The sequence below is a fragment of the Aethalodelphis obliquidens genome, unplaced genomic scaffold (assembly GCF_003676395.1).
Source record: "Aethalodelphis obliquidens isolate GAN/ISIS:26980383/991018 unplaced genomic scaffold, ASM367639v1 scaffold44, whole genome shotgun sequence".
NCBI lineage: Eukaryota > Metazoa > Chordata > Mammalia > Artiodactyla > Delphinidae > Aethalodelphis > Aethalodelphis obliquidens.
Genome location: NW_020837988.1, coordinates 11716321 through 11741566, shown reverse-complemented (window position 1 = coordinate 11741566; position 25246 = coordinate 11716321). Strand labels below are relative to the sequence as shown.

The following is a 25246-nucleotide window of genomic DNA, read 5'->3' as shown; positions in this document are numbered from 1 at the left end:
CAGGCAAGGGTGGGGGCTGCCCAGGGTGGGGAGAGGGGTGTGGGCTGAGGGGAAGGGTCCATGAGGTCACCTGTGTCTGTGGTCTCCCCCTACTTCAGGCTCTAGACTGTACCCCCAGCCCTCCATCACCCCAGTCCCCAAGGTCCAGGCCAATCCCTGGGGGCATGCCTCTCACCCCACTCCCACCTCCAATGGTCCAAGGTTACCCAGCTCATAAGAGACACTGCCCTGGGTGGGGGTCCTTGGGGACCCAGGGGTTTTGGGTGCCAGCTGGTTTGGGGAGGCACATGGGTGAACCATGGGCCTTGTCCTGGTCATCCACCCTTCCTAGGCTGGGTGGCAGCAGGCTGGTGCAGAGGCTGAGAAGGGTCCTCTCCCCCATGGCTGACCACACACAGCCCTGTTTGGGACAGGTGGGTGTCACTTCTCCATCAGGTGCTTCCAGGATTCTCTAAGACCCCGCCTTTGGGGAAGGGAGCAGTGATGTGCGCTGTGGAGACTCCAAAGACCCTCTGACCTACCTGACTTGCTGGGGCCTAGGACCAGGCTCCTTCCAGCTCCCCCACCCCCACCCCGGTCCTGCTGAGTAGAGTGGGGGTCCCCTCTCCCGGGCTTAGGGAGGGACGTGCGCCAAGGAGACACAATCCCGGGGGCGGGGGGCGGACAAGAGGAGGCCCGGGACTGGTTGTCCAGGGTGGGGTTGTGGGACGTTCAATCGGCTGGACCCCCCTGGACAAGCCCCAACCTTGGATTTTCTGGGCATGAGGGATTGGGGGGGAGGGGGTAGTTGTCCAGCGGCCATCGCAGGAGCCCCAGGGCGGAGGGGCCAGGGACTGCTCCTGTGCAGCACTCTGAGACCAGCGAGCCTGCAGACCCTCCGCGCACACCCTTCCCCACCCCGAGCGGCGCCACTGACCCGCGAGCCGCTGGTCACAGACACGGTTTAATGGGGGACAGGAGGACGGCACTCAGTACTCCCAGAGCGCAAACCCGGCCGGTGCGTCTGCGTCCGCGCGCAGCAGCCCCGAGGCGCCGCCGCGCAGGTACTTTCCGCTGCGGGCGCGGATGGCCAGGCGGCCGCGCTCACGGAACTCAAACAGGAAGTCCTCGGCGCGCTCGCCGTCGCTGCACACGCTGCCGTGGCTGCCGGTGTGCCAGAACCCGCCGCCGCGGCCTGGGGGATAAGGGGAGCGGGGGTCGGCGGGCGGCACGCTCCCGGCCCCGCGCTCCCCCTATCCCCCTCGGCGCCCCCCACTCTCTCCCGGCCCCAGCTCCTCGCGCTCCCCCCGCCCCCATCCCGCACGCCCGCACCTCGGATCTGGTAGGCGCCGTCGCTGAAGCTCAGGTGGAACACGTCGTAGACGGAGCGGTTGGTGTCCAGCTGGTTGGAGCCTCGGCGGTGGCAGACGAAGCCGTCCAGGCCCCGCAGCACGAGGATGGGCCGGTTGATGAGCTTGAGGATAAACTCCTCGTCCTCACCTGATGGCGAGAAAGGGGTTGAGGGGCCTTAACGGAGCTCCCCTGGAAGAGCTCCAGGCCCGGACTCACTGCCCAGCTTGTGTGCCTCAATCTGCCACTGCCATTGCCTTATGTGGCCTTAGCCAGGGGCCTGCGGCCGTTGAGCCCCCGGTTCCCCAGATGTGCAGCAGTGATCAGGGTGCTCTGGATCTGCTCCCCCACGTCAGGAACAATGATCTGGACTAGCAAGTATGACTACTGTCGTGGACAGCAGCAGCTTCACGGGGAGGGAGCGGGGCCAGCCCTCGTGGAGACAGGGTCTCCGAGCTGGCCCTGTCCCCAGGCAGAGGGCCCCCACCCCAGTCTCCCCAGGGAATGAGGGGAGTGCTCACCCACAAAATCGCTGATGGCCGCCAGCTGCCCATTCTTCTTCATGCACACATAGCGCCCATTGCTGGCCTTGAGGGCCACCCGCCGACCCCGCCACTCCATCTCAAACATGGTGTTCTCAGAACTGGAAGGGGCAGGTCAAGGTCCCCTCAGAGGAGCAGGACGTGGGGGCTTAGGGTCAGGCCTCCCCAGCCCCCTCAAGTCCAATACCACTCCCTCAGGGGGAGGGACGGGCACTTGCCTTCCACTGATACCCCCACCACCATTAAGAGCTGTCCCTCACCCCTGTGGGCATTCTTCCCTGGCTGGGCTGCTGTGTGGTCCCCGTGGTTGAGGTGGAGGTGGTGATGCAGGTGGTAGTGGTAATAGAGATGATGGTGGAGGTGATGATGGTGATGGTGGAGGTGGTGGTGGTGATGGTGATGGTAGAGATGGTGATGATGGAGGTGGTGGTGATGGTGGAGGTGATGATGGTAATGGTGGAGGGGGTGGTGGTGATGATGGTAATGGTGGAGGGGGTGGTGGTGATGGTGGAGGTGGTGATGGTGATGGTGGAGGTGGAGGTGAAGGTGGTCACAGAGGTGGGGATGGTGCACTCACACTTGTGTGGCTGTGGCCTGGATCCCCCCGTGGGTGACCAGGGTCCAGTAGCCCCCAGTGCTGGAATAGAAGGTGCACTTCCTTGTCTCCCGGTCAATTTGCATCAGGAAAGTTTCATGATCCAGTTCTTCGTCTTGGTTGGCTGAGACATTGATCCCTGGAGGGAGGAGATGGGAAGCCCCTCACGCCTCACCCTGGGTGGGGTGGGGAGCAGAGGGATGGGGAGGCATGCTCTTGGGGCAACCCTGAAGTCAGCGGGGGTCTCATCTAGAACCCTCTGGACTCTAGAAGATTTGGAGCTCTGCCCCAGGGCCAAGTGGGTGCGTCATGGACCAATACACACTGCTCCCTAAAGGTACTTGCCCAGCTCCCACCGCAGCCCCAGGAACCAGGCCCTTCCGTGCTGGCAAATCCCCTGCCTCTGCTAATCGTCAGGTAATCTGCTTGCTCCTGCTCTCTCGACCCAGGACTTACACCAGCCTCTATTTATAACTCTCCCTTAAGCCACTGGATGGACACTGGGGTCCTGTCCTTCCCCAGCCGTGGCTCAGGACACAGCAGGGGCCTGGGGTTTGCTCCTGGGCGCTGAGCAGGGATTGGACCCCTGTCACCTCCCCAGCCCCTCACTCACATGTGCGTGGTCTCCCAAGAACCCTGAGGGAGGGCAAGTCTACTTGGGGCTCTGCCTGGGGTTCCTGGGAGGGAGACGAAGGGGTCATCCATGACCAGGGTGGGGGCAGCAGGCAGGCCGTGGAGCCTCCCCAGTATCTTCCCTTAAACCACATCCCTGTTCCATCACAACTGGCCAAGAGATATGGCAGATCACAGAGGTCCCCTGAGGCTGGGCTCCAGTGGCTCCAGCTAGGGGAGCAGGAGGGAGTGTGGCAGACCCCCATCAGAGCCTGAGGGTCAGGGCCACATCCTGTCCTGCCCTACCCACAGCAGGTAGAGCCCAGACTGCAGAGGCCAGGACCTGTCACCCTTCATGGCTGTGCCCTCCACAGCCCCCCAGGCTGGGGTCTGTCACCCTTCTTACACAGATCATTGCTCAGAGCCAAAGAAGGTGACCCAGCATTCTCACTGCCAATCCCACCGTCCCATCAGCAATACTGAACAAAGTGAGCGCCAGCTGCCCCTGGGCCCGCGATCAGTAACAAAATAGACAGCGGCCCTTGCCCTTCTAGCACTGGTCCATGGGGGGCGGCGGACAACAAGAATTGTGGTACAGCCAGTGCCCATGAATGCTGTGGGTTTTGGCCAGGGACAGCCTCACTGAAGCACCTGAGGAGGTGAGAGAGCCATCCCCACAGGGTCTAAGTGGGGAACGAGGCTGCACCTCCACCCCCATCTCTGAGGCCAAGCCATTGGTGTCCCCAGCATTGCCCCACACACACCCGTTCCAGACAGGATGCAGCCTAGGGGCTCCATCTCACACAGCCGGCTGCTCCTGCGGCCCCGACCTTGAGGCAGGAGAGGCTCCATGGAGTGCTGGTTGCCCGCAAAGAGTGTGGACCCCACCGTTCCAGGGGGGATTGGTCAAGTGGTGGGTGTCTGAGCAGGAAGGGGTGTCTGAGAGCATTTACAGGAGAACTTTCCTTACTCCTGCGAAGACTCAAAAGAGCCAGTGCCCCTCTTTCCTTTGGACTTTGTCCTGTCTGGATGTGAGCCTGGAACAGCAGCAGCCGTCTTGTGACCACAAGGGCACCAGCGTGAGGTCAGAGCTGTCCTGGGAGAGAGGTTCCTCGAAGAGGAAAGAGTGGAGGACTTTGGTGATGCCACTGAGCTGGCAGTGGTGCCTGCCGGGGATCCCACCACCCCCGTGCCTGCAGACTTCCGTTTAGGTGAGATAATCAGTGTCCTTGTGGCTTAAGCCAATTTGCGGCCATTGTTACTTGCAGCAACGAACACTGCCTGCTGGGCGGCCCCACAGCAATGCCACATCAGTGAGGGCCGGCAGCGGGCACAGCAGAAACAGAGCCTGGCTGATAGAGGCTGCAAAAGAAAAATATTGGCAGGAGAAGCCAGGGTGCTCACAAACACTCCAGGGGGCAGGAGACGGGTTTGGGGGCTGCCTGACCAGCAGAATGACAGGGACCGAGAAACCACCACTCCACAGATGCCGCCACTCCAGCTACCTTGGAATCTAGTGGCACCGCTCCCCTCCTCCCGCAGCACTGAGATGCCACACTGCACTTGCTCGAATCACTGGTAGCCAAGTCAACATCTGAATATCTCGGGGCCAGGTCCTATGCCCTCAGGCTTATTGTAAGCAAAGCAGGGAGGCGAATGTGCGGTACCTCTGGCCTCTATAGTGGGAGGCAAATCTGGTCCTTTGTGGGGGACATCCCCCATTAAAGGGATGGGGTCAGATGCAGGGTAGTCCAGAGAATGAAAAATGGTTTGTACAGCTACCATCCCTCACCACCACCATCATCATCACCACCATCACCACCATCTCCATCACTACCAGCACCACCACCATCACTAGCAGAATCACTAGCACCGTCTCTATTACCACAGCCTGTCTTACCATCACCACCACCATCACCTCCAGCTTCAGCACCATCCCCACTACCACCACCACAAGATTCACAAGCTGAACAGGGACAAATACTTTGTATCCAGCATCTCCTTTGACTCACAGAGAAAGCTTTTTCACACTGCTGCCCACCCTTTAATGACAAACCAAGCATATGGGCCTTGGCCCAGGTCAGAAAGCAGTGTGGCCAGACAGTAGGACCTGACATGGGAAGGACCAGGGCTGTCTGTCTTCCCTCACGCCCCAGGACCCGACCACATGCCGCAAGTGCTTGGGGGTGTTTGCTGAATGCCGGTCCCTGCTCTGCGCTAGCCTTGAAGACCTGGACTACAGGCTGGGGCCCCTAGAGCCACAGCTGGGCCACCCCTCCAGGTGCTCAGGGCCGGGTCTCTCCCTTCTGGACCAGGTGGTGGCAGTGAGCCGGCTCAGGGTATGCCCAGCCACTCCTGGGTGCACAGAGCCAGGAGCCCAAGCAGCTTGGGGCCACTCTGGGACCTCACCTTCTTCGAGGGGAAGTAGGAACTGCCCACGTTCACCCCACAGGCATGTGATCCCATGTGGAAGGGCCCACCGGTCACATGAAGCAGGTGACCGATGATCCAGGACTTGGGGGGAGCCACGCCACACCTGTTGGGTAGAGACAGTGTCTCCCCACCAAGGAGTCCAGGCCCTGGAGGGGCCGCTTACATCCCGCTGGACTGGAGGAACCCCAAGACCCCTCCCCACTCCACTCTTGCTGTCTCTCCTTGCCCTGCCCTTGGTCGCCTTCCAAACCCTTTAAAGTTCAGAAGTGGGGTGATAGAAGGGAAGGGGAGGGGCGGGCAGGGGGCCAGCCCAGTGTGGGCGGGGCCTGCCCTCCTACCCCTCATAGCAGCTGGCCTGGGCCTCAACCACCTCCAGATGAGCGCTGCCCATCTTGCATCCAATAGCTGTCCAGCGGGCCCAAGGCTCAGCAGGGACCCCATATGTGGCCCACAGCCCACCCACCTATGCTGTGTGCTGCCACACACATGTCCCCACCCATCAGCCGCAGTGCCACTCGCTGCACGAGCCCCACGCTGAGAGCATGGCCGGCCCCGCACCCTCATTACCTTGCCGCACAGACACGTAGCGGTGGTTGGCGGCCACCAGCACCACCTGCGGGTGACTCTCCTCCAGGTCGAAGAGCTCATCCTTGCCGGGCCGTGTGTTGCGGCCAGCCCTGAGTGTGCCTGTGGGTCCCACGGGCGCCAGGTAGCGGCCGTCGCAGTCCTTGAAGGCCAGCTTGCCCGCCTTGAACTCGAGTGTGTAGCGGGTGTGAGCCTCAGGCTCCCAGACAAGGCGGCCATCGCTGCGCAGGTAGCGGCTGTCGCAGGACTTGAGGCAGTACTGCCGGTTCTGGAAGATGAGCGTGACGAGCGCGTCCACGCCCCACGGTGTGTTGCTGTCCGCCGCGATCTCGTCTTCCTGCGGGCACAGGTGCGCGTAGCGTCGCCGGCTCACACTCAGCAGGTGGGCCTGCGGGTGGATGGCCAGGTGCACGGTCCACAGCTCAGCCGGGGTGATGGCTGTGGCGAAGCAGGACAGCTGGTCCTCAGTGCCGCCGAAGAAGCGGCCGTGCGGCTCCGACTGCAGCGCCCAGCGCCCATCAGGCTGCGGCAGGACCAGGAAGCGGCAGTCGGGGCCCGGCCGCTCCGCCTCGCAGGCCACGCGCCCGTCCTCCTCGGCTGACAGGTAACGGCCCAGGTGGCTGCTGCGAAACAGCACAGCTGTGCCCTGGCCCGGGTCTGGCTCCAGCAACCACATCTGCTTCCTCTTGAGGCTGGGTGCTGAGGCGTTGACCTTGAAGCCGAAGCTCTCAGCCGTCAGGTAACGGTCAGTATCATTGACGAGGCCGAACTGGATCTTCAGCACCTGGTGTAGGCCATTGGTGGGCATCTTTGGGCCTGGCTGAGGTCCCCAAGAGGGGCCTGGGAAGCTCTCTCTGTGTGCTCACGGCCCCCGAGGTCCCCCAGAGGCCTGGCTCGACGGGGTCGGCCCGTGGCCCCCAGGCCCAGCCGGCGTCATGGACCTGCTGCCCGCTCGGATGCTGCCTCTGGCCAGCGGTCACGGGCCCAGGCAGCTCTTACATGGCCAGCGGGCAGCAGAGGGCGGGTGGGAGGGCGGATCAGAGCTGTGCCGGCTTAGGAACAGCAGCAGACTTTCGTTACCCCAGCTTGGATTTCAGCCACTCCCGGACTGCCCAGGGGCCAGAGCCCAGGGCCGGCAGGGCTGGAGAGCGCCACCCGCCACAGGGCCGACCACCTCCTTGTCCTCGCTGGCAGCTGCCCGGGCCCCAACGCGGGCTCTGTGCCCCGGCCTCTGGCCACTGCACGTCTTGGCCTCTCTCCTTGCCCCCCACCTCCGGGCCCCCAGACCCACTGCACAGACTCCCCAGCCCAGCCCAGCTCTTTCCTGAGGTAGAGAAAGCCGCCTGGTGGAAAACTTGCATGTGGCCGCAACCCGATCGCAGCCCTCCACCCTCAGCCGCCAGATCCAGTTACCGCTTCTCTGATTCCTGCTGCCAGGAGTGCGGCAAGGCCCCCAACCCGGGCGGCCGCAGCTGAGTCGCATGCCATCCCCCTCAGTGGCCCCTGGGTCACAGCCTGCAGCCCTGAGTCTGATGCTTCCCGAGGGTGGCCTGTGGCTGGGAAAGTGGCAGGCAGGGCTGTCGGTGCCAGTGAGTGGGGCCAGGCGCCCCACCCCCATCCTGGCACCCATGGCACCCAGATCCGAACCAGGTGTGGAGAGGCAGCCGCTTGGCCGAATGCACACTGGCCGGGGAGCCTGGTGCGTTGGGCCCCGGGAAAACAGCCCTTGGTTTGGGCTGAGGTGGCAGCTGTATGATGGAGAGTTACACCCGCCTTGCAGGTGGCACAGTGGGAGGGTGACATGGGAGCATGAACGTGGAGAAGACATGATTCCAGGCAGCACAAGGAGGTGGCAGGCTGGTCAGACTCAGGGTCACGGGGCCAGGCTCTGACCTGAGCCCTGTACCCTGAGCAACTCTCAGGGCCCGTAAGGTTGCTCTGTCTTCTACGGGCAAGCTCTGGTGAAGCCAGCCTTGATGGTGGCCTTGGAGACCCCTGATCTGCCGTTCACATTGCCACAGCGACTGGCCTGACTGCAGGGTCTTTATGGGCTGGGTCCGGGGATCACATAGGGTGAAGCTTTCCCAGCAGAGGGACGAGGCCAGCAGGCTAGGAGAAGCCAGAGCTGGCTACCTCTGACCTGGCATCTCCCAGCCCAGCCTCTGGGGCCGCCCCATTGCACCTCCCCGCGCCCCCGACGCTAGGCCTGGGGGGCTGTCTTCGGGAGCTGCAGCGGGCCTGCTCAGCTTTGCCCTGCCTGTCTGTCTCTTGCACCTGCCTCAGGGGCTGGGAGCCAAGTAGTGAAACCAGAGCTGCCTGTCCTGGGCCCGGGCCAGCCTTGGTGTCCTCTTCCTCATCACAGCGTGTGACCCTCAGGCCTCCCTGCTCTGGGGACCAGGACTGGGAGCCACAGGGCACTTCCAGCCACGGCCCCCAGAGTCTTGCCCTTGATGTTCTAGGCATCACCGCTCCATCCCTTTCGAGGCCATATGGGGGTCCAACAGAATGAAGGGGCCTTGGGCCGGGCATGCACAGGCCCCAGGGAGTGGGTGGGGCAGAGGGGCACATGGGTCAGGAGTCGTTCCTCCATTTTCCAGGTCCCGGACAATGACCTCCCCAGGCACGTGCAGACACTGAGGAGGAGACCAGGAGCCCTGATTCCTTGCTTGGGGGTTTCAGATTGGCGTTCAGGGAGGTAGGCCTGCACACAAATCCCCATGACAGTGTAGTGCACGCCACAGGTCAGCTGAGCGGGGGGCTGGTCTTGCTCTCCCTGGGGGCTACTGCTGTCCACCTCTGCGACCCACACGTTTATAGGGCATCGACTGGGTGCCTGGCTAGGCTGCGTGCCAGGTACCCCATGGTAGGGAGATGCAGTCTGGGGTTGCACCCCCCTCCCCAGAGATGATGCCCACAAATCCCCCCAAGTTCCTATGGGACTGGGTTGCCCAGGGAAATGTCCTGGTTTGGAGGTACAAGCCATGATGCTGTCCACACTTCAGGCCACATGTGTACGGGGGTGGGGGGGTGGGCTGAGGGGCAGCTGTGCCTATGGCCACCTCCAGGCATGGGCACTGGTCTCTCCTCTGCACCCCCAACTCCCAGTCAGGCTGCAAAGGAGCTGGCCTGTTCCGATTAGCATGACGGCCTCATTAGCGCTGACTGGTGCTGGCAGGGCGCTCATGGGCATCACGTGCCCCACGGGAGGAAGCCCAGCCGCCAGGCGCTAAGTGGGCCTGGCTCCAGGCAGCTTCTCAGCAGCAGAGCCAGAAAGAAGGGCCTGTGGCCTCTCAGTTCTAGGGCCCCACAGCCCCAGGTGGGGGCGGGGTGGGGCTCCTTGGCACTAACCCAGGGGTGTGAGCCATGGGCTGGCCTTTCAGGCCCCAGGGGGACTCTGAGAGGCGAGCCTTCCAGCCCAGGCTTCCTCGGAGGGAGGTAGTTTGCACAGATGGTCCCCCCTCCCTCCCTCCCCCTCAGGATCTCAGGCCCTCGTCAACTGCCTGCTAGGGTCATGGTTCCTTTCTGGATCCCCCGAAAGATTCTGGCACACAGTAGGTACTTAAGAAGTGCCTGTGAATGTTTGATGTGGGATTCTTCTGTGATGGGCTGAGCCTCTGCTGATAGATGGGGTGGGGTGCATGGGAGTCTGGGCCCCTCGTGTGTGTGTGTGTGTGTGTGTGTGTGTGTGTGTGTGTGTGTGTGTGTGTGTTTAAGTACACACAGACAGGAACTGGGCAGAGTGCGCCATGGCCACCTGCTGGGTCAGCCCCAGTCTGGAGACGCTGCTCTGGATCCCAGCCTCAGAGCCCACTCGTATCTGCCCAGCAGGGCGACCAGGCTGTGCACAGCATAAGGGAATGTGTTTCAGGGGCGCTCCTCACACCCCAGATGTACACTCCTCATGAGAGCCTGTGGCGGGCTGGCTCCTCAGGCGATAGGGAGCACCCTTCTCACAGAACCCCATCCCCCGCCAGAACTTGTCCACACAGCCGCCCACTTGCAGCACAAACGTGCCCACCACTGCCCTGTCCAGCCTACACTCCGGGGCATCCAAAGTCCCTGCCACTCTGGGACCCCCATTCACCTGCCCCTGCTCACTTCTGAACCTGACACCGTCCCTTCCCAGGGGTGAGGGCACAAACCCCGTGTGTCCACACCACCCTGGGCTCGCATCTGCAACCTGGACCAGGCCTGGGCACAGACGTCAGGCCACCTGACACACCAACTTTAATATGTTTGACTTGAGGAGGGCACCTTTTCCTAAGGTGAGCAGCACCTCTGGCTCCCTACTTCAGGGAGTGGCCACCTGCAGATGGACACAGCCAGATGGCCCCTTATGGCCACAGCTGGGCCCAGAGGGCAGGGGTGGCCTCAGCTGTCAGAGGCTCCAGCAGAAAAGGCTGGGGCCGATCCTCAGCCTCTTGCCCTCTTAGTGTCCAGCTAGGGCCAAGAGCAGAGAGGGCCTTAGAGCCCCCCAGGCCCCTGGCATCCACCCTGGAGCTCTCAGGAAACCGTTCCTTTCCTGGGGTGCTGGGGGATGGGCAGTCTTGGCCATTTGGAGGGTCCACCTCCCACTCCACCCAGCCAGGCTCCTCTGGCGCTACCAGGGAAAGCACGCCCACCTCCGCACGTCTAGACAGCCAGCCCTAGATGCTAGAGCCCAGCCTGGGCTCCTGCCAGCACACTACCTGCTGCCATGGTGACCAGCGCATGCACCAGGCTCAGTGCCCGGGCAACACTGATGCTGGTGGTGTGAGTTGGCACAGGTGCTCTGTGTGTGCAGGCTGGGGGAAGGGGCCCTCCCCACCTCAGCTGGCCTGGAGCCTGGAAACTGGGAAATGGCCCAGGATGGAGGCCAGGACAGCCCCACCGGCTGAGGGACCTCCACAGTCACACCTTTCCCAGACTAAAGTCTTGGCCCCCTGCGCTGAGCAATGCCAGACAGACCCATCCCGCAGGGCAGTGAGTCTCTGGGAATTACTCCTCCCAGAGGAGATCCCCAGTGCCCCACCCCGCTTTCCAGAGCCTGCGCCTCAGCCCAGGCCCTGCCCAGCTGCTGCTCTAGTTGGCATTCCTCTCCCAGGCCGTCCCGGGTACTCTGCCCCTCCCATGGCCAGGCCTCCGCCACCCCTTTGGCCCTCTGCCCCCGAACTTCTTGGCCCCGCAAGGAGGTGAGGGCCACTCTGCTGGTCCAGATGCTGCTGGGCACAGCCTGAGGCCCTGATTTCTTCACTCCTGGGCCCATCACCTTCTCCTGGGGTCCAGCTTGGCAGGCACCCAGGGCCCAGCCTCCTGCATTGTTCCTGAAACAGGCCCACAGCTTGGTGTCCTCATGATTTTTTCATGGCAGAGCTCTCCGCTGCCCCACAGTTCCACTTACATGGGCGGGCGGGGGCCTAGGTTGGTTTACTGGAGGCCTGCAGGCGGTTTAGGGTGACAGTTCCCCTCAGCAGGGCAGAAGGGAGGGGGCTCGCACATCTCAGACTGCGCTGTGTGTGCAAACACTGGGGGTGCCCAGCCTGTGCCTCCCGCTTGCTCCATGTGAAAATCCACACCCACCACCATCTCTCAAGACCCCTCCCTTCCCCCACCCTATATCCCCCTCAAGACCCTCGTCTTCACACACACGCACCCAGATACACACAGTCTTGGCAAAGCAGCTCCTTGAAAACCTCTCCTGCCTGGTCCCCCCGCCCCACTTCAAGCAGAGAGCTGCTGGCTGGGCTGGGGAGGCCCCCACTTAGAGCTTTCAGGGTACAAAGCTGGTGCAGTCTCCTGGCTTTTGTCTCTTATAAAACCATAAGGTCAGGGGGCGGGGAGAGGGGGAGATGAGGGCTATATCCAGCAGGAGAGGGGAGGGAGAGACCAGAGGCCTCTGGAACCCAGCAAGGCCGAAAGTTCCCGAAGGGACCACAAGGACAGGATTGAGGGCACCTCAGCAAGCTCAGATGTCCCATGACCACTGGGCAATCTTCCAGCACCCAAACCTCAGGACCTTTGCACATTCCTGGGACAAGAGAGGAACACTTGCAATATCTGAGCGTGAGCCCCGGCTGCATGGGGCTGAGTGAGGAACAGGGCAACTTCATCAAAATGTGCATATTTACTGCCCACCTGGGCTTGCAGACACACAGGTGCCCAAGATGTGTCAACACCTGGCATGGACGATCAGGAGCTCACAACTCCGCAGGTGACCATGGCAGCCTCTGCCCAGCCCCTGTCTATGTGCGCCTTCACACACATGCCCAGACACACACACACACAGACACACACACACAGACACCCGTGCACAACACCAAATCTATCTGCAGAGGCTCAGCGCATCGTGAAAGAACCAGACTCCCCACGTCAAATAATCACAGGCACTTATTAAGTACCTACTCTTGTACCTACACTTATTAAGTACCTACACACTTATTAAGTGTGCCAGAAATGTTGCTGGGGATCCAAAAGGGAATAAACTCCATCTCTGACTGCTGGGCCAAAACAGAAATGGTCCATTGCCTTCTACAGTCAAACAGGCTCTGCACGTGGTCACCTTCCTTTGTCAAATGGCTCCCATGGGGACAGTGTCATGCCACTTAGCTCGAGGCATTAGTGCTGGTCTGCTTCTAATAAAAATCTTCTCACCTATAGGTGATGCTATAAACGGTGCAGAGAACAGGAGAGAGGCCCTGGGGATTAAGTATGTCATAGGTTAGGACAACTAAATGCAATACAGATCCTGGATTAGGTCAGGGAAAAATGCTAGGTAGGACATTATTGGGACAACTGTCATCACTGAAATTTAGATTTCAGATTAGATGAACTGTGCCATATTGATGTGAAATTGCCTGATTTTGGTTGCTATACTGTGGTTATATAAGACAATGTCCCTGTTCTTTGGAAAAAGACACTGAAATATTAAGGAGTAAAGGGCAGGATGTCTGAGACTGACTCCCAAATGGTTTAGATAGGAAAAGGGAAAGATAAAAAGAAGATAAGGCAAGTGTGACAAATGGTAAAAATTTATTAAGTTTTTATTAAGTTCTCTAAAAAATTTTAAAAACCATAATAATTAGAATTTAAAATCCCACTGCAGGGTCAGAAGAAGTCAAATATTCCAGGAAGTTAAAAAAGATAAATAGATAGAAGAAAAAATAAGACAATTAAAGGATTCAACTAGGAGATATGACCAGCCAATTAACAGAAATCCCCAAACAAAAGAACAGAAAAAAAATAAAACAGGAAAGAGGGAAATTATGAAAAAAATAACACAAGAAAATTCCCAAGAACTGAAGGACATTGAGGGCCTAGGGCCTAGAAGTGACCAAGACAAGAATGAGGTCTTCAGCACGGGTACCCCAGAAATCTCAGATCGACTGGAAAAAAGGGAAAAGCCCAAACGCTTGTGCAGAAACACAAAAAACCATGGACGCTGGATCGGGACTCAAATGACAACCATTTCCCAAGAGCAACAGTAGGAAGAGTCGGGAGTCAAGCCTTCAAAGTCTGAGGGAACATGGGACTTCCCTGGTGGTCCTGTGGTTAAGACTCATTGTTTCCACTGCAGGGGTCACAGGTTTGTTCCCTGGTCAGGGAACTAAGATCCTGCATGTTGCGCGGTGCGGCCACACAGAAAAAAAAATCTGAGGGAACATTATCCTCTCGAAACTCCCTCCCTTGTTCCCAGGTAGGTAAAACACAGGCACCTGCAGATATGCAAACTCAACTCCTGCTTACAGACCCCAGGCCTGTCTCTTCCCAGCTGGGTGGCTCCCCGCCCCGCCCCCCATGCTCAGTCTGTGCCCGGGCAAAGTGGGGAAGAGAATGTTGGGAGCAGGAGTGGGTGTGTGAGTCTGCTCAGCACTGCTGACCTTGGCTGCAGCTCCTGTGGGTCAGGGCTGCTCCTGGGGGCTGGCTCCCTGAGACGATTCACTCACACAGGCCCTGGTAGACACACAGGTAGGGCCGACCCACCTGTCACCCAGGGAGGTAGAGGTACAGCTCTGGCCACCAGCCCATGGGCATCCTCTGTCCTTCCCCAGGAATGGCCTAACCCCAACCTGGCTCTCTCTGCCCCCCACCCATCCATCTTCAGGGTGTTCCGTGTCTCTCTGCTGCCCTGGTGTGGCAATCCAGGTCCCCCGGAGGCTGCATCCCTGCCGGCTCCCTCTCCCACCTTCCTGGGGCTAGCCCAGTCCCAAATGACCTAGCCCCACAGCTCACAGCCCTTGGGCAGCCCCTGGAGAAGAGGAATGAACTCACACCCCTTTGTCCCCCAACCTCTGCCTCCCCATAGCCAGCAGGGTGTGTATAGTTGGGGGAGGGGGCTCACAGTCCCACCCCCTCCAATCCTGCTGTGTGACCTGGAACCAACCTCAGCCTCTCTGAGCCTCCCTCTCCTCTCTGAATTGGTTATCTATGGCCATCTGCCCAGGTGGCCTAGCTGCTGAAATAACCCAGTGTGTCCAATGAGCAGACAGCATGGCAGCTGGCATCTAAACCCTCCCAGGGAACCAGCTGTGTATTCAACAGACACACTCAGGTCCAGGGTCTGCCCTAGCTTTGGGGTCCCTCTGTGGGTGCTGCCCGCTCCCTGAACAGAAGGCACAGGGACATAGGGGTGGGCTGGCCCTGCCTGGCTGAGTGGAGGCCCTGGCCCTCCCCTCTTCCGTTGCCCTGGGTGCTGGCTGACCCCAATCCCACCTTGTCACCCTGTCTCAGCACCGGCTGAGGTCACCGGCCACTCCCAAGCCGCTCCCTGTCACCCTCGGGCGGCAATGACTCAGGGGCCACTGGCAGCATCCTCCCCAGCCCGAGTCAATGGCTGCGGGGGTCGTCCGGGCTCTGGGGAGGGCCGGGGTAGTTGGGATGGGTCGGCAGGTGCGACCCCGACTCCTCTCCCGGCCCGGGCCGCTTAGCCGCGATACCGGGACCCACCTGGCGGCCCACGTGGGAATGACAGCAGCCTGCTTCAGAGCTGGGCGCTCGGGGCCGCCGCAGCCGGCCAGAGCGCCATCTCCTGGCCCAGGCCGCAGAGCTCTCTCCGCGTGGGAGATGACCCCGCACCCAGCCCGTGCCTGACCGCGAGAGGCGCGTCCTGAGTGTGCGCACTGCGCCCATCTCCCCCGTCCGCAGGGCCCCGGGTGCCGTGCCCTGCCCGCAAACCGCCGGAGCAGAGGAGATGCGGCTTGTGCGGTGCAGGGGAGGGGGCTCTGACCCCAGGTCCGAAACCAGCTAACGGAGGGGGTGCAGAATGGCCGCGGGTGGCAGGGCGCCCCAGGCCTCCGGCCCTGGTTGGCACTGCTTCGGTGGCAGCCTGTTCCGCACCCCCTCGGCCGCCCGCTGGACCTAGTCTCTCCCGGGACTCCCGCGCTGACACCAAAGGGCTCAGAGAAAGCTGGTGCTGGGGTCAGGCTCCCAGAGGTGGAGGCGGGCCGGGGCGCAGGAAGGTGCACGCTACGACTCGTGGCCCGGGAACTGCCCCAGGACCAAATTAGGACACGCGGCCCTGGGCCCAGGGCGGGTGTGAGTACCCGGAGCCCTGCCCCCAGCCCGCCAGGGCGGTGCGTCCCAAACCGGCTGGAGCGGGCGGGGCTGAGAGCAGCAGGGCCCGCCCCCTGGGCGCCGCTTCTCTGGGAAGTCCAAAACCCGGAAGGAGAGCGCCGGGAAGGCCTGGGTGGCCGGTGCGGAGCCGGGACTCGACGTAAGCCGTGACCTCACCTCCCTCCACTCTGCCCACTCCAGCTGCAGCCTTTGGAGCAGTGGCGGGGAGGACAGAGCGCCCAGAGCAGCGGCCTCCTGTCCGTGTCTTACCAGGGGTGGGGACACCTGTCACGGCAGCCCTGACCTTGTCCAGCTCAAGAGAGTTTGGCTGGCCGGGTGAGCTCCCCGCAGCACTGTGCCAGAGCGGGAAGGGCAGGAGGGGTGCCCCACCCTTGTCCCCTGCAACCCCCGTGAGCCTACCAGCTTGGGTGCTGGGAGAGGGTCCCTGAGGGCAGTCAGGCCTCTGCTCCCTTCCCTCTCAGCTCTAGAGCTATATCCTCTCTTTGAATATTGGAGTCAGGGTTGGGGGAACAGCTCGGCAGCTCCCCTGTCCCCCTTCTGACTCTCAGGGAAGGCCCTTCCCTCTTTCAGGGCTGGAGCCCTACTCTCTCCATTCCTTCTGCCTACATTCCTGCTTCCTTCCCCTGTATAGGTACCAGGGGACACCAGCTTCACCTTGTGTCCAGAGAACCTACACTCTGGGGCAGAGGGCAGGGACAAACTGAATAACCAACATTCAGGTGGGAGGTGGGGACTTGCCCCAAGGCCAGGGGATGACCTGGAGGCCTGCAGGGAGGAGGTGGCCAACGGGAAAAACTTTCTGGGCAGGTGCTGGTCCTAGGCTGGAGGGCAGTGAGTGAGAGGTATAGTAGGTGAAAGGGTGGAGGATCAGGCAGAGCTTGCCATGAAAGCCTCCAGCAATAGAGTAAGGGGTTCAGGTTCTATCGAGGCGGTGGGTGGCATGGGGAGCAGGGTGATGTGATTTGTAATATTAATTGTGGGGAACCAGGAGGCTGACAGCTGGACTGGACACAGGTCAGGGATGTGCAGAGTGTGCCATGGTCTGGTGGGCACCCTGGTTTCTGACTTTTTATTTTTGAGCACACCGTGGGCCATGCGGGATCTTAGTTCCCCGACCAGGGATGAAACCCATGCCCCCTGCAATGGGAGTATGAAGCCTTAACCACTGGACCGCCAGGGAAGCCCCTGGTTTCTGGCTTTAGCCACATGCTGAGGTGGAACTGTCATGAAGCAGCTGGAGGCCTGGCCTCCTGGGTTTAATCCTTGGTTCCCCTTTGCAATCTGTGGACACAGCTCACCAAGAGTAAGAACTATGCAGAGGTGAAAAGTGGTGACCTCCGGGGGCAGGGCCCACACAGGTGGGCAGTGTGTGCAGCAAAGATGAAGAGCAGACTGTGACCATTTCTGGACCACTGTACCAGGTCCAGCAGCCTGCTCAGTGGTGTAGGCAGCGCTGTCACTGTCCCCCAAGGCCCAGTGGAACGAGGCCTGGGGGGTGTGCCCTTGAAAGCAGAGTAAGGAGGCCGCCGCTCCTGGTAATCTCAGGTCTGACACACAGAGGCGCTGAGCGAGTACAGCTTAATCATCATCGAAAACTGAATGCCTGGGGACATTGAGGCCAGAGGTCTGGAAAACCTCAGTGGTGCGGCTTGGGGAAAGTTCACTGGGCCACCCAATGGTCTCCTGTCCCCAGACCTATCATCCAGTGCAGGAGGGGTACCAGCCTCAGAGCCTCTGGTGGGCCACACACCCCTCACATCATTGGCCCATCTTCTTTACAGAAGTTGAGGCTCAGAACTCAGGTCCTGACTCCCAACCCAGTGTTCTTCCAGAGGCCTCCTTGGTTCCTGCTGCACCACAGTGGGGCGATGGGAACCTCCAATAAACTCCAGTGGGGCCTGTCTTCAAAATGCCTGGAGCCCTCCACTGCCGGAGCAGTGAAGCCTTGGCCTGGGTGTCTCTGTGTACCTGACACCCCAACTTCATGTGGGGGCTGCACACTGCGAGCCTCAGTTTCCCTGCCTTATGCAGTGAGGACTGGATGACACACGAAGAGGCCTGGCCCAGTGCATGCTGGCACAGAACAAATGGCAGGGTTGAGCACAGAGCACCTGACAACTCACCAATGCCTAAGTGCCCGAGCAGCTGGCCGCCAGGGTGGCTCCGCAGGGCGTGGGGCTGGAGCCCTGGCCTCCAGGGTGCCTTGGGATATATGGACCCTCCATGACTGTCCGTAAAGTGCCGGCAGGAGAACAAGCCCCACTGGACACTTAAGACCAGAGACAGAAATGTGTGGCCCTGACTCTGTTCATTGACCTGAAACTCAGAGGCAGGCTGGCCAAGCCAGCAGTAAGCTGACCTTGCCTACCAGGGCAGCCTGGGGACCCTTGTTCCAAGCAGACAGAGCCACTCCACAGGCTGCCCCTGCCCCAGTGGGAGCCAGCCCAGTGACCTGGAGAAGGTTTTAGGTGGCAGAACACTCATCTTGCATTTGATCCACAAGCCTGAGAGAATAGGACAGTGAGCTGAGGATAGGGAAACTTTGGTTTTCCTTGGCTTTTTTTTTTTTTTGGCTGCACCGCTCCGCACGTGGAACTTCCCTGACCAGGGATTGAATCCACACCCCCTGCAGTGGAAGTGCGGAGTCTTAACCACTGGACCACCAGGGAAGTACTCCTTGGTATTTTTAAAATGAAGTTTTTATTATGAGATAATTTTAGATTTACACAAATGTCACAAAGACAGTATTAGCATTTCTGCAGCCTCTCTACCCGGTTTCCCCTAATGTTAACATCTTACACAGTCATGGTACAATTGTACTGAGAGATTGACTTTGGTACTTAATTAATTAAACTCCAGACTTTATTCGGATTTCACCAGTTCTTCCACTACCGTCTTCTTTTGTGTTCCAGGATCCAACTCAGGATCCCATGTTGTATTTGGAGGGAGGGGAAGGAAAGACATTCCTGGCAGAGGCAAAGGCCCGAAGGGGGACTTGTTACCAAGTTCCCTACCCTGTCTGCCTGGCAAGTAACTGGCTAGTTGGGAGGTGGAGAGAGGCAGAAGGCAGGGGTGGGGTGATGGGCTAGGGGTGAGGCTACCAGGTGCAGAGGTGACCTGGATCCCGGGAAGCATCCCTGGAGGCTGGAGCAAGGAGACGCCAGGCTGGTGTGGGTGTCAGAGGGAGGGACAAGGGAAGGACCCTGAGCTGGGGTTGCCTGGCAGTGTCCAGGGCTGGGGAGGCCTGGGGCTAAGTCTCAGCTACGCCAGACTTCCTTGCAAGGTGATGCCACCTCCCTGCACCACTGTCTTCTCAGCCGTTAAATGGATAGAAGATGAAACGAGATGCAGCAAGGTCACAATAAATGCACCAAACCAGCACTGGGCTAAAAAACTCACATCATTTCTCTGAGCCCCAAGTCTGCATCCTCAAGCTGGGAAGGACACACCCACTTCTGGGCAGAAGTGCAGTTGCTGACTCTCCCTCCTCCCAGGGCCTCCCTGCTGACCCAAGCCAGGGGCTGCCACATCCGTGTGGTCCCCTCCCAAGGGGCTCCAGGGCCTCTCCAGCTTCAGGAGGGGTGGGGGCAGCCGTGCGCTTCCACGAGCACAGCCCTGAGATGACCTTGGGCGAGGCCTCGCACTGCCCGATTGCAAAACAGAAAAATCTCAGCGCAGAATGCGGCTTTCCCCAACCCCCTGTTTGGGGCTTGGAGGTCTCGCTCTATCTGGGGCCCGGTCCCTGGACCCACGGCGTCCACTTACTCCTGGTTCCGGATGGTGCTTCCCAGGAGGGTCGTCGCCCCCTGCCCGCCCCCCCACCGCCAAGCCTCCAGCTCCGCTTCCCCCCGCCCGGGCCACGTGACCTCTGGGCCCGCGCGCTCCCCCACGCTGCACTCTCGCGGCCGGGCGTGACGCGATGCAGCGAGGTCTCCCGGACCCGCGGAGGCCCGCGGAGGCCCGCGGAGGCCCGCGGAGGCCCGCGGTGAGGGTGGGAGAAGCTGCCGGTGCCCTCCCCGCCCCGCCCCGCCTCCTCGAAGGCGCCGGGGCCTCCCCGCCCCCCGCCACCGCCCCTTTGTTCCGCCGGCCAATCCGCGGCCTCCTTGACTAAATAAGGCTAGGAGCGCGCCCGGCGCCCCCAGTCCATTACTTCCGCCCCCCGCCCGGCCGGTGACTCAGGGCCGGCGGCGGGCGGGGACGGGGCTGCCCAGGCTGCGGCTTCCCGGGCGATGGGCGGGGCTCGGCCGGCGCCGAAATGGCCAAATATGGCCGCGCCGCGCGCCACCACCCCGCACCCGCACACCTGCGGCCTCACCTTGACCCCCGCCCCACCGCGCCGGGTGACACAGCCGCGGAACTGGAAACTGCTCCCCCACCCCAGCCAGCGCCAGGCCGGCTGAGAGCGCCCCTTGCCCTCCCCCGCAGCCCGGCCCTGCTGGTGGCGGGCTGGCGGCCTACCGAAGGGGGAAGCCCCGGAAATCTCGGGGCTCCCAGGCCCCGCCCCACTTCCCCCCACAACCCTTCGGCCGTGCACCCAGCGCCCTGCGGACTGCAAGGTGAGAAAGAAGGAAGGGGGAACGGGGACAGAGGTTCCAACGGCCTCTGCCCCCTCCCCATCTGTCCCACGAAGCAGCCCGGGCACACCAGACAAAGGAGGGCCAGAGGGAACTGGAGTCCGAGGAGGGGAGGCCCCCGCAGTCGAGGGAGCCTGAGTGGAATGCGGGGTGGGCAGACACAGGACGCGACGCCTTGGATACTGGATACTTCCCACTTCTCGTGTGTGACATCTTGGGACCCCCAAATGTTGCAGTCTTCTTCGCACACTGACGCCCCCACCTGGGGGTTGAAGGCCGGTGGTTGTGCCCAGGAGCGCCTGTAAGGGTGGGTTTTCCGGAGGCCCAGCCCCAAGTTCTTCCATGGGTGGAGCACACACCTGATGGACAGTAGCCTTGCCCTACACCCTTGGAAAGTCTGGGGAGTCTGGGACCCAGCTAGGCCTGGTGGCATGGGTGGCCATAGGCATGGCCTTGGCATCTGGGTGACTGCAGTCCGCAGGTGGGCTGGGCGGCTGCTTTACCTGCCTAGCCCAAGGTAGATGTGGACACCAGCTGACCTTTCAGGGCTCTTGGGGCGCCCGGCCTCGCCCCCCATCAGACATCAGCCCGGGTAGAGCCCAGCGCGCCCGGACCTTGGACGAGTCCCCAGACTCACTCAGTCCGGCACCACTGTCACCCCTCATGGCCAGTGTGCTCTTACACATGACTCCTCTGATGTTTAATTCTGTACTGAGCAATCCCGAAAGCTTACAAGTAAGTCCAAGGAAACCGTAGTACCTGGTTCCCTCCGGGCATAACGAAAACACTGGAAGCAGCAGGTGTGACCAGGACCCTGCCAGAGATGACAGGTCTTCAAGAGCAGGCTCCTGGGGAAAAGGGCGCGCCCTGGACCCGGGAAAACCACAGCCCGAGGGCTGCCGGGGTCCATTGGGTTTACTTCTAGTGTCATAAACAGAAGAGAGAGTTCCCCTTCTCAAGTTTAGGGGTGAGTTGACAGTTCAAGCGGTCAAAACTACTCTTCCCTGCCTCAGTTTCCCTACGATGCCCAAAGATGACTAAAGTGAAACAAAGCTCCACCCTCTCCCCAACGGACAGGGAGGGGGCAAACCTCCAAACCCGGAGTGGAGCCCCCGCCTGGGGACAATCGGGCTTGCGGTTTGAGGGGCAGGATGTATTGGGTGTGGTATAACGGGGCCAGTCTCTGCACCGCCAGGGACCCCGTTTCTGCACCGTCAGGGACCCCCGAGCGCCCCAACTCCGGCGGAGGGGACTACGCGGTCATGGCTGCGCTAGGGAACGGGCGGCTCCTTTCCATCGTGACAGGGGCGAGGTCACGGCTCCCCGGGACTCCCCCGGACCATGGGGCCCACAATGCCGCATGGGCAGCCGGCGGGGACCACCACCCACCCCTCCCCCAGCCCGGCGCCGGGAACCCGCCTTCGCGGCCTGCAGAGCCTCGGGGAGAAAGCTCGAAGGGGGCGCCCGGGGAGCAAAGCCCCCCACTGCGGGGCCGGCCGCGGGCGCACAACCGGCTCCGAATGCCGCCCAGCCCCGGGCCAGGCAGTTTCGGGGTGCAGCCGGGCCCTCCCCAACAGCGCCCAGCAGTCCCGGGGCGGGGCCGGCGGGTCAGCTCCGCGGCATCCTCTGCACCCCGCCCTGCGATCCCCGGGGACGCCCACCCACCCCGCCCCCGCTCCGGCCAGCGCCAGCCCGCGCGTGGTCTCGCTCGCAGGGTCTCGGGCGCGCGGGGGCGGCGCGGGCGGGGCGGTTGGGGGCGGGGCGGGTGGGGGGCGGGACCGGGCGCGGGGCCCCACGTGCCCCTGCCGGGCGGGCCAATGGGCGCCCGGCGTTCGGAAAGATCGCCATATATGGACATGTTCTGGGGCCGCGCGCGCCGCCGGCCCGCGCGCGCGCCCCGCTCCGCTTAAATACGGGCGGGGGAGGCCGTGGTCGATCTCACTCGCCGCAGCCGGCTCGCGCTCCTTGTCTTCTCGTCGCTTGTCTGCTCGTTTTTCCGCGTCCTACGGCCGCCTCCTCCGCCGGTAAGTGACCAGGCCTGTGTGGCCTGGCCCGGTATCCGGGCCCCCGCGCCCCTTCGCAGGCCCGCTTTTCGCTCCTGGCCCCAAAGGCCCGGCCGCGCCGACGCCGGGAACAAAGGGTAGCCGGGCGGGGTGGAGTGGGTGAGGTGGGACGCGCCCCAGCGGGTCCATGGAGGACTCAGTGGGGGTGCTGCCGGCGGAGGGGGCAGGGCGAGGGCGGGGCCGGGACCGGACCGCAGTACTGAGAGCACCCGGCCGTGTCTTCGCGGAACAACGCTGCTGGGGGCGTTACATAAAAGCCAGTCTCGGTTCCAGACGGTTACTCTGTTGCCGGGGCGGCTGGTCGTGGGGGGGAGGCGGAACGCCTCGCGGCGAGGGCATTTGTGCAGGGGCTGTTCCTGGGCTCCAGGGCGCGCCTGAGATGGTTGCATTTTTGAGTAGATCGCAATGGAAGAAGAAATCGCCGCCCTCGTCATCGATAATGGCTCTGGCATGTGCAAAGCGGGCTTTGCTGGGGATGACGCTCCGCGGGCCGTGTTCCCGTCCATCGTTGGGCGTCCCCGACACCAGGGCGTCATGGTGGGCATGGGGCAGAAGGACAGCTACGTGGGCGACGAGGCCCAGAGCAAGCGTGGCATCCTGACTCTCAAGTACCCCATTGAGCACGGCATTGTCACCAATTGGGACGACATGGAGAAGATCTGGCACCACACCTTCTACAACGAGCTGCGTGTGGCCCCCGAGGAGCACCCCGTGCTGCTGACGGAGGCCCCCCTGAATCCCAAGGCCAACCGTGAGAAGATGACCCAGGTAAGCGTGGCCGGGTCGATTGGGCCGTTCCATCTGTTTCACAAGTCATTTCATGCTCAGTTTTGATTTCTGAAATTCAAGGTTTTCTTTCACTATTTCCAGGGTTCTGTTCTTCTGGCATTTCCTCCCTGAAGTCTCAAGGTTTCTTATTTGTGTTTCTGCTTGCGTCTTTTTCTTTTCTTCACACATCACATTTGTGGCATGTTGGCATGGTGTGTGAGCATGGGGTGGTCCTGGGTCCTTTCCATTGACTAAGGAGTTGTTGCCTCTTGCAGATCATGTTCGAGACTTTCAACACTCCGGCCATGTACGTGGCCATCCAGGCTGTGCTGTCCCTGTATGCTTCTGGCCGCACCACTGGTATAGTCATGGACTCTGGGGATGGGGTCACCCACACGGTGCCCATCTACGAGGGGTACGCCCTCCCCCACGCCATCCTGCGTCTGGACCTGGCTGGCCGGGACCTGACAGACTACCTCATGAAGATCCTCACGGAGCGTGGCTACAGCTTCACCACCACAGCTGAGCGGGAAATCGTGCGTGACATCAAGGAGAAGCTCTGCTACGTTGCCCTGGACTTCGAGCAGGAGATGGCCACCGCCGCGTCCTCCTCCTCCTTGGAGAAGAGCTACGAGCTGCCTGATGGTCAGGTGATCACCATCGGCAATGAGCGGTTCCGGTGTCCAGAGGCGCTCTTCCAGCCCTCTTTCTTGGGTAGGTGTCAGGCAGGCAGCATGACCTCCGTCTGAGGCTGTTGAGAGCCGAGGTGCCTTTCACCTTGAACGTGACCGCTGAGAGTGAGCTTTGTCTCTTAGGTATGGAGTCCTGTGGCATCCACGAGACTACTTTCAACTCTATCATGAAGTGTGATGTCGACATCCGGAAGGACCTGTATGCCAACACGGTGCTGTCTGGTGGGACCACCATGTATCCCGGCATCGCCGACAGGATGCAGAAGGAGATCACGGCTCTGGCCCCCAGCACAATGAAGATCAAGGTGAGTCAGAGGTGGTTGTGGGCTTGGGCTTGGCGGCCTTTCTGGGAAGACAATGCCACTGACTAAAACCACGTTCTTGTTTTTCCAGATCATCGCTCCTCCCGAGCGCAAGTACTCGGTGTGGATCGGGGGCTCCATCCTGGCCTCGCTGTCCACCTTCCAGCAGATGTGGATCAGCAAGCAGGAGTACGACGAGTCAGGCCCCTCCATTGTCCACCGCAAATGCTTCTAAACGGACTGCGAGCAGATGCGTAGCATTTGCTGCATGAGTTAATTCAGAAGTATAAATTTGCCTTGGCAAATGTATACACCTCATGCTAGCCTCATGAAACTGGAATAAGCCTTTGAAAAGAAATTTGTCCTAGAAGCTTGTATCTGATATCAGCACTGGATTGTAGAACTTGTTGCTGATTTTGATCTTGTATTCAAGTTAACTCTTCCCTTGGTATATGTTTAATATCCTGTGCATATCTTTGATTTAAACCCCTAGTTAACACGCGGCTCCGTCACTTTGTGGCTGAGGTGAGAACACATTCATGGAAGAGAAATCCAATGGCTTGATGAGAATCTGGGAGACCAGGAGTCTCTCGATCTGTGCAGGGTATTAATGTGTCAGAGCTGCCTATTCCAGGATTTCTCTAGAGGCTGGCAGGAGTCCTGAACCAGTTGTCATTTCTGTTTTGCCGGTCTTACGGGGTTGGGAAGGTCTGAGCCTTAGGACTTGCTTTCCTTTCTTACCGAAGTTTTCCCGCCAGAACACCGTGGGTTGTTAACTTACCTTGAGTTGGAAAACAGTTTGCATTCACACCTGTAAATTTATTCTTTTAATTTATGTAAGGTTTTTGTACGCAATTCTCAATTCTCTAAGAGATGACAACAGATTTTGGTTTTCTACTGTCATGTGAGAACATTAGGCCCCAGCAATGCGTCATTGTGAGGAAATAAAAGTGCTGCAGTAAACTGATCAGTGCCTCCTGTTTTGGGGAATGGAAGGTTGGGTGAGGGTGGAACAACCTCGGCTCAAATAAGGCAACAGTTTGGTTTCACCCAAACCACAGGTGAGCAAGTGGTCCTAATGAACATCTCTTCACAGCTGGAATCTGCCTCACGTTGTGGGCTTGGGGGCTTCTAGGGAAAGAACCTGGCTGGGATTGGCCCCCAAGTTGGTGGAAGGAGGAATCTTTTTATACTTGGTGTTC

The 25246-nt window shown here is 60.7% G+C and overlaps 2 protein-coding genes across 2 annotated transcripts; one reads left to right on the top strand and one right to left on the bottom strand.

Moving 5' to 3' along the window:
- Positions 1 to 934: 934 nt before the first annotated feature.
- Positions 935 to 7397, bottom strand: FSCN2 (fascin actin-bundling protein 2, retinal). Its single transcript, XM_027081002.1, is given in 6 exon segments — positions 935 to 1174; positions 1312 to 1530; positions 1774 to 1791; positions 1851 to 1972; positions 2449 to 2605; positions 6079 to 7397. Coding segments are annotated over 6 exon segments (1548 nt in total). The 5' UTR covers positions 6905 to 7397; the 3' UTR covers positions 935 to 968.
- Positions 7398 to 22112: 14715 nt separating this feature from the next.
- On the top strand, positions 22113 to 25011 carry ACTG1 (actin gamma 1). Its single transcript, XM_027081001.1, has 5 exons — positions 22113 to 22243; positions 22682 to 23050; positions 23326 to 23764; positions 23866 to 24047; positions 24136 to 25011. Exons 2-5 carry the CDS (start codon positions 22688 to 22690, stop codon positions 24277 to 24279), a joined length of 1128 nt encoding a protein of 375 aa, XP_026936802.1. The 5' UTR covers positions 22113 to 22243; positions 22682 to 22687; the 3' UTR covers positions 24280 to 25011.
- Positions 25012 to 25246: the final 235 nt, after the last annotated feature.

What these genes read in the sequence shown, in the direction of transcription:
- ACTG1 (XM_027081001.1), top strand. Translation starts at nt 22,688, where the DNA reads ATGGAAGAAGAAATCGCCGCCCTCGTCATCGATAATGGCTCTGGCATG. An exon ending in ACCGTGAGAAGATGACCCAG is followed by an intron (nt 23,051 to 23,325) that starts GTAAGCGTGGCC and finishes TGCCTCTTGCAG; the next exon opens with ATCATGTTCGAGACTTTCAA. An exon ending in CTTCCAGCCCTCTTTCTTGG is followed by an intron (nt 23,765 to 23,865) that starts GTAGGTGTCAGG and finishes TTTGTCTCTTAG; the next exon opens with GTATGGAGTCCTGTGGCATC.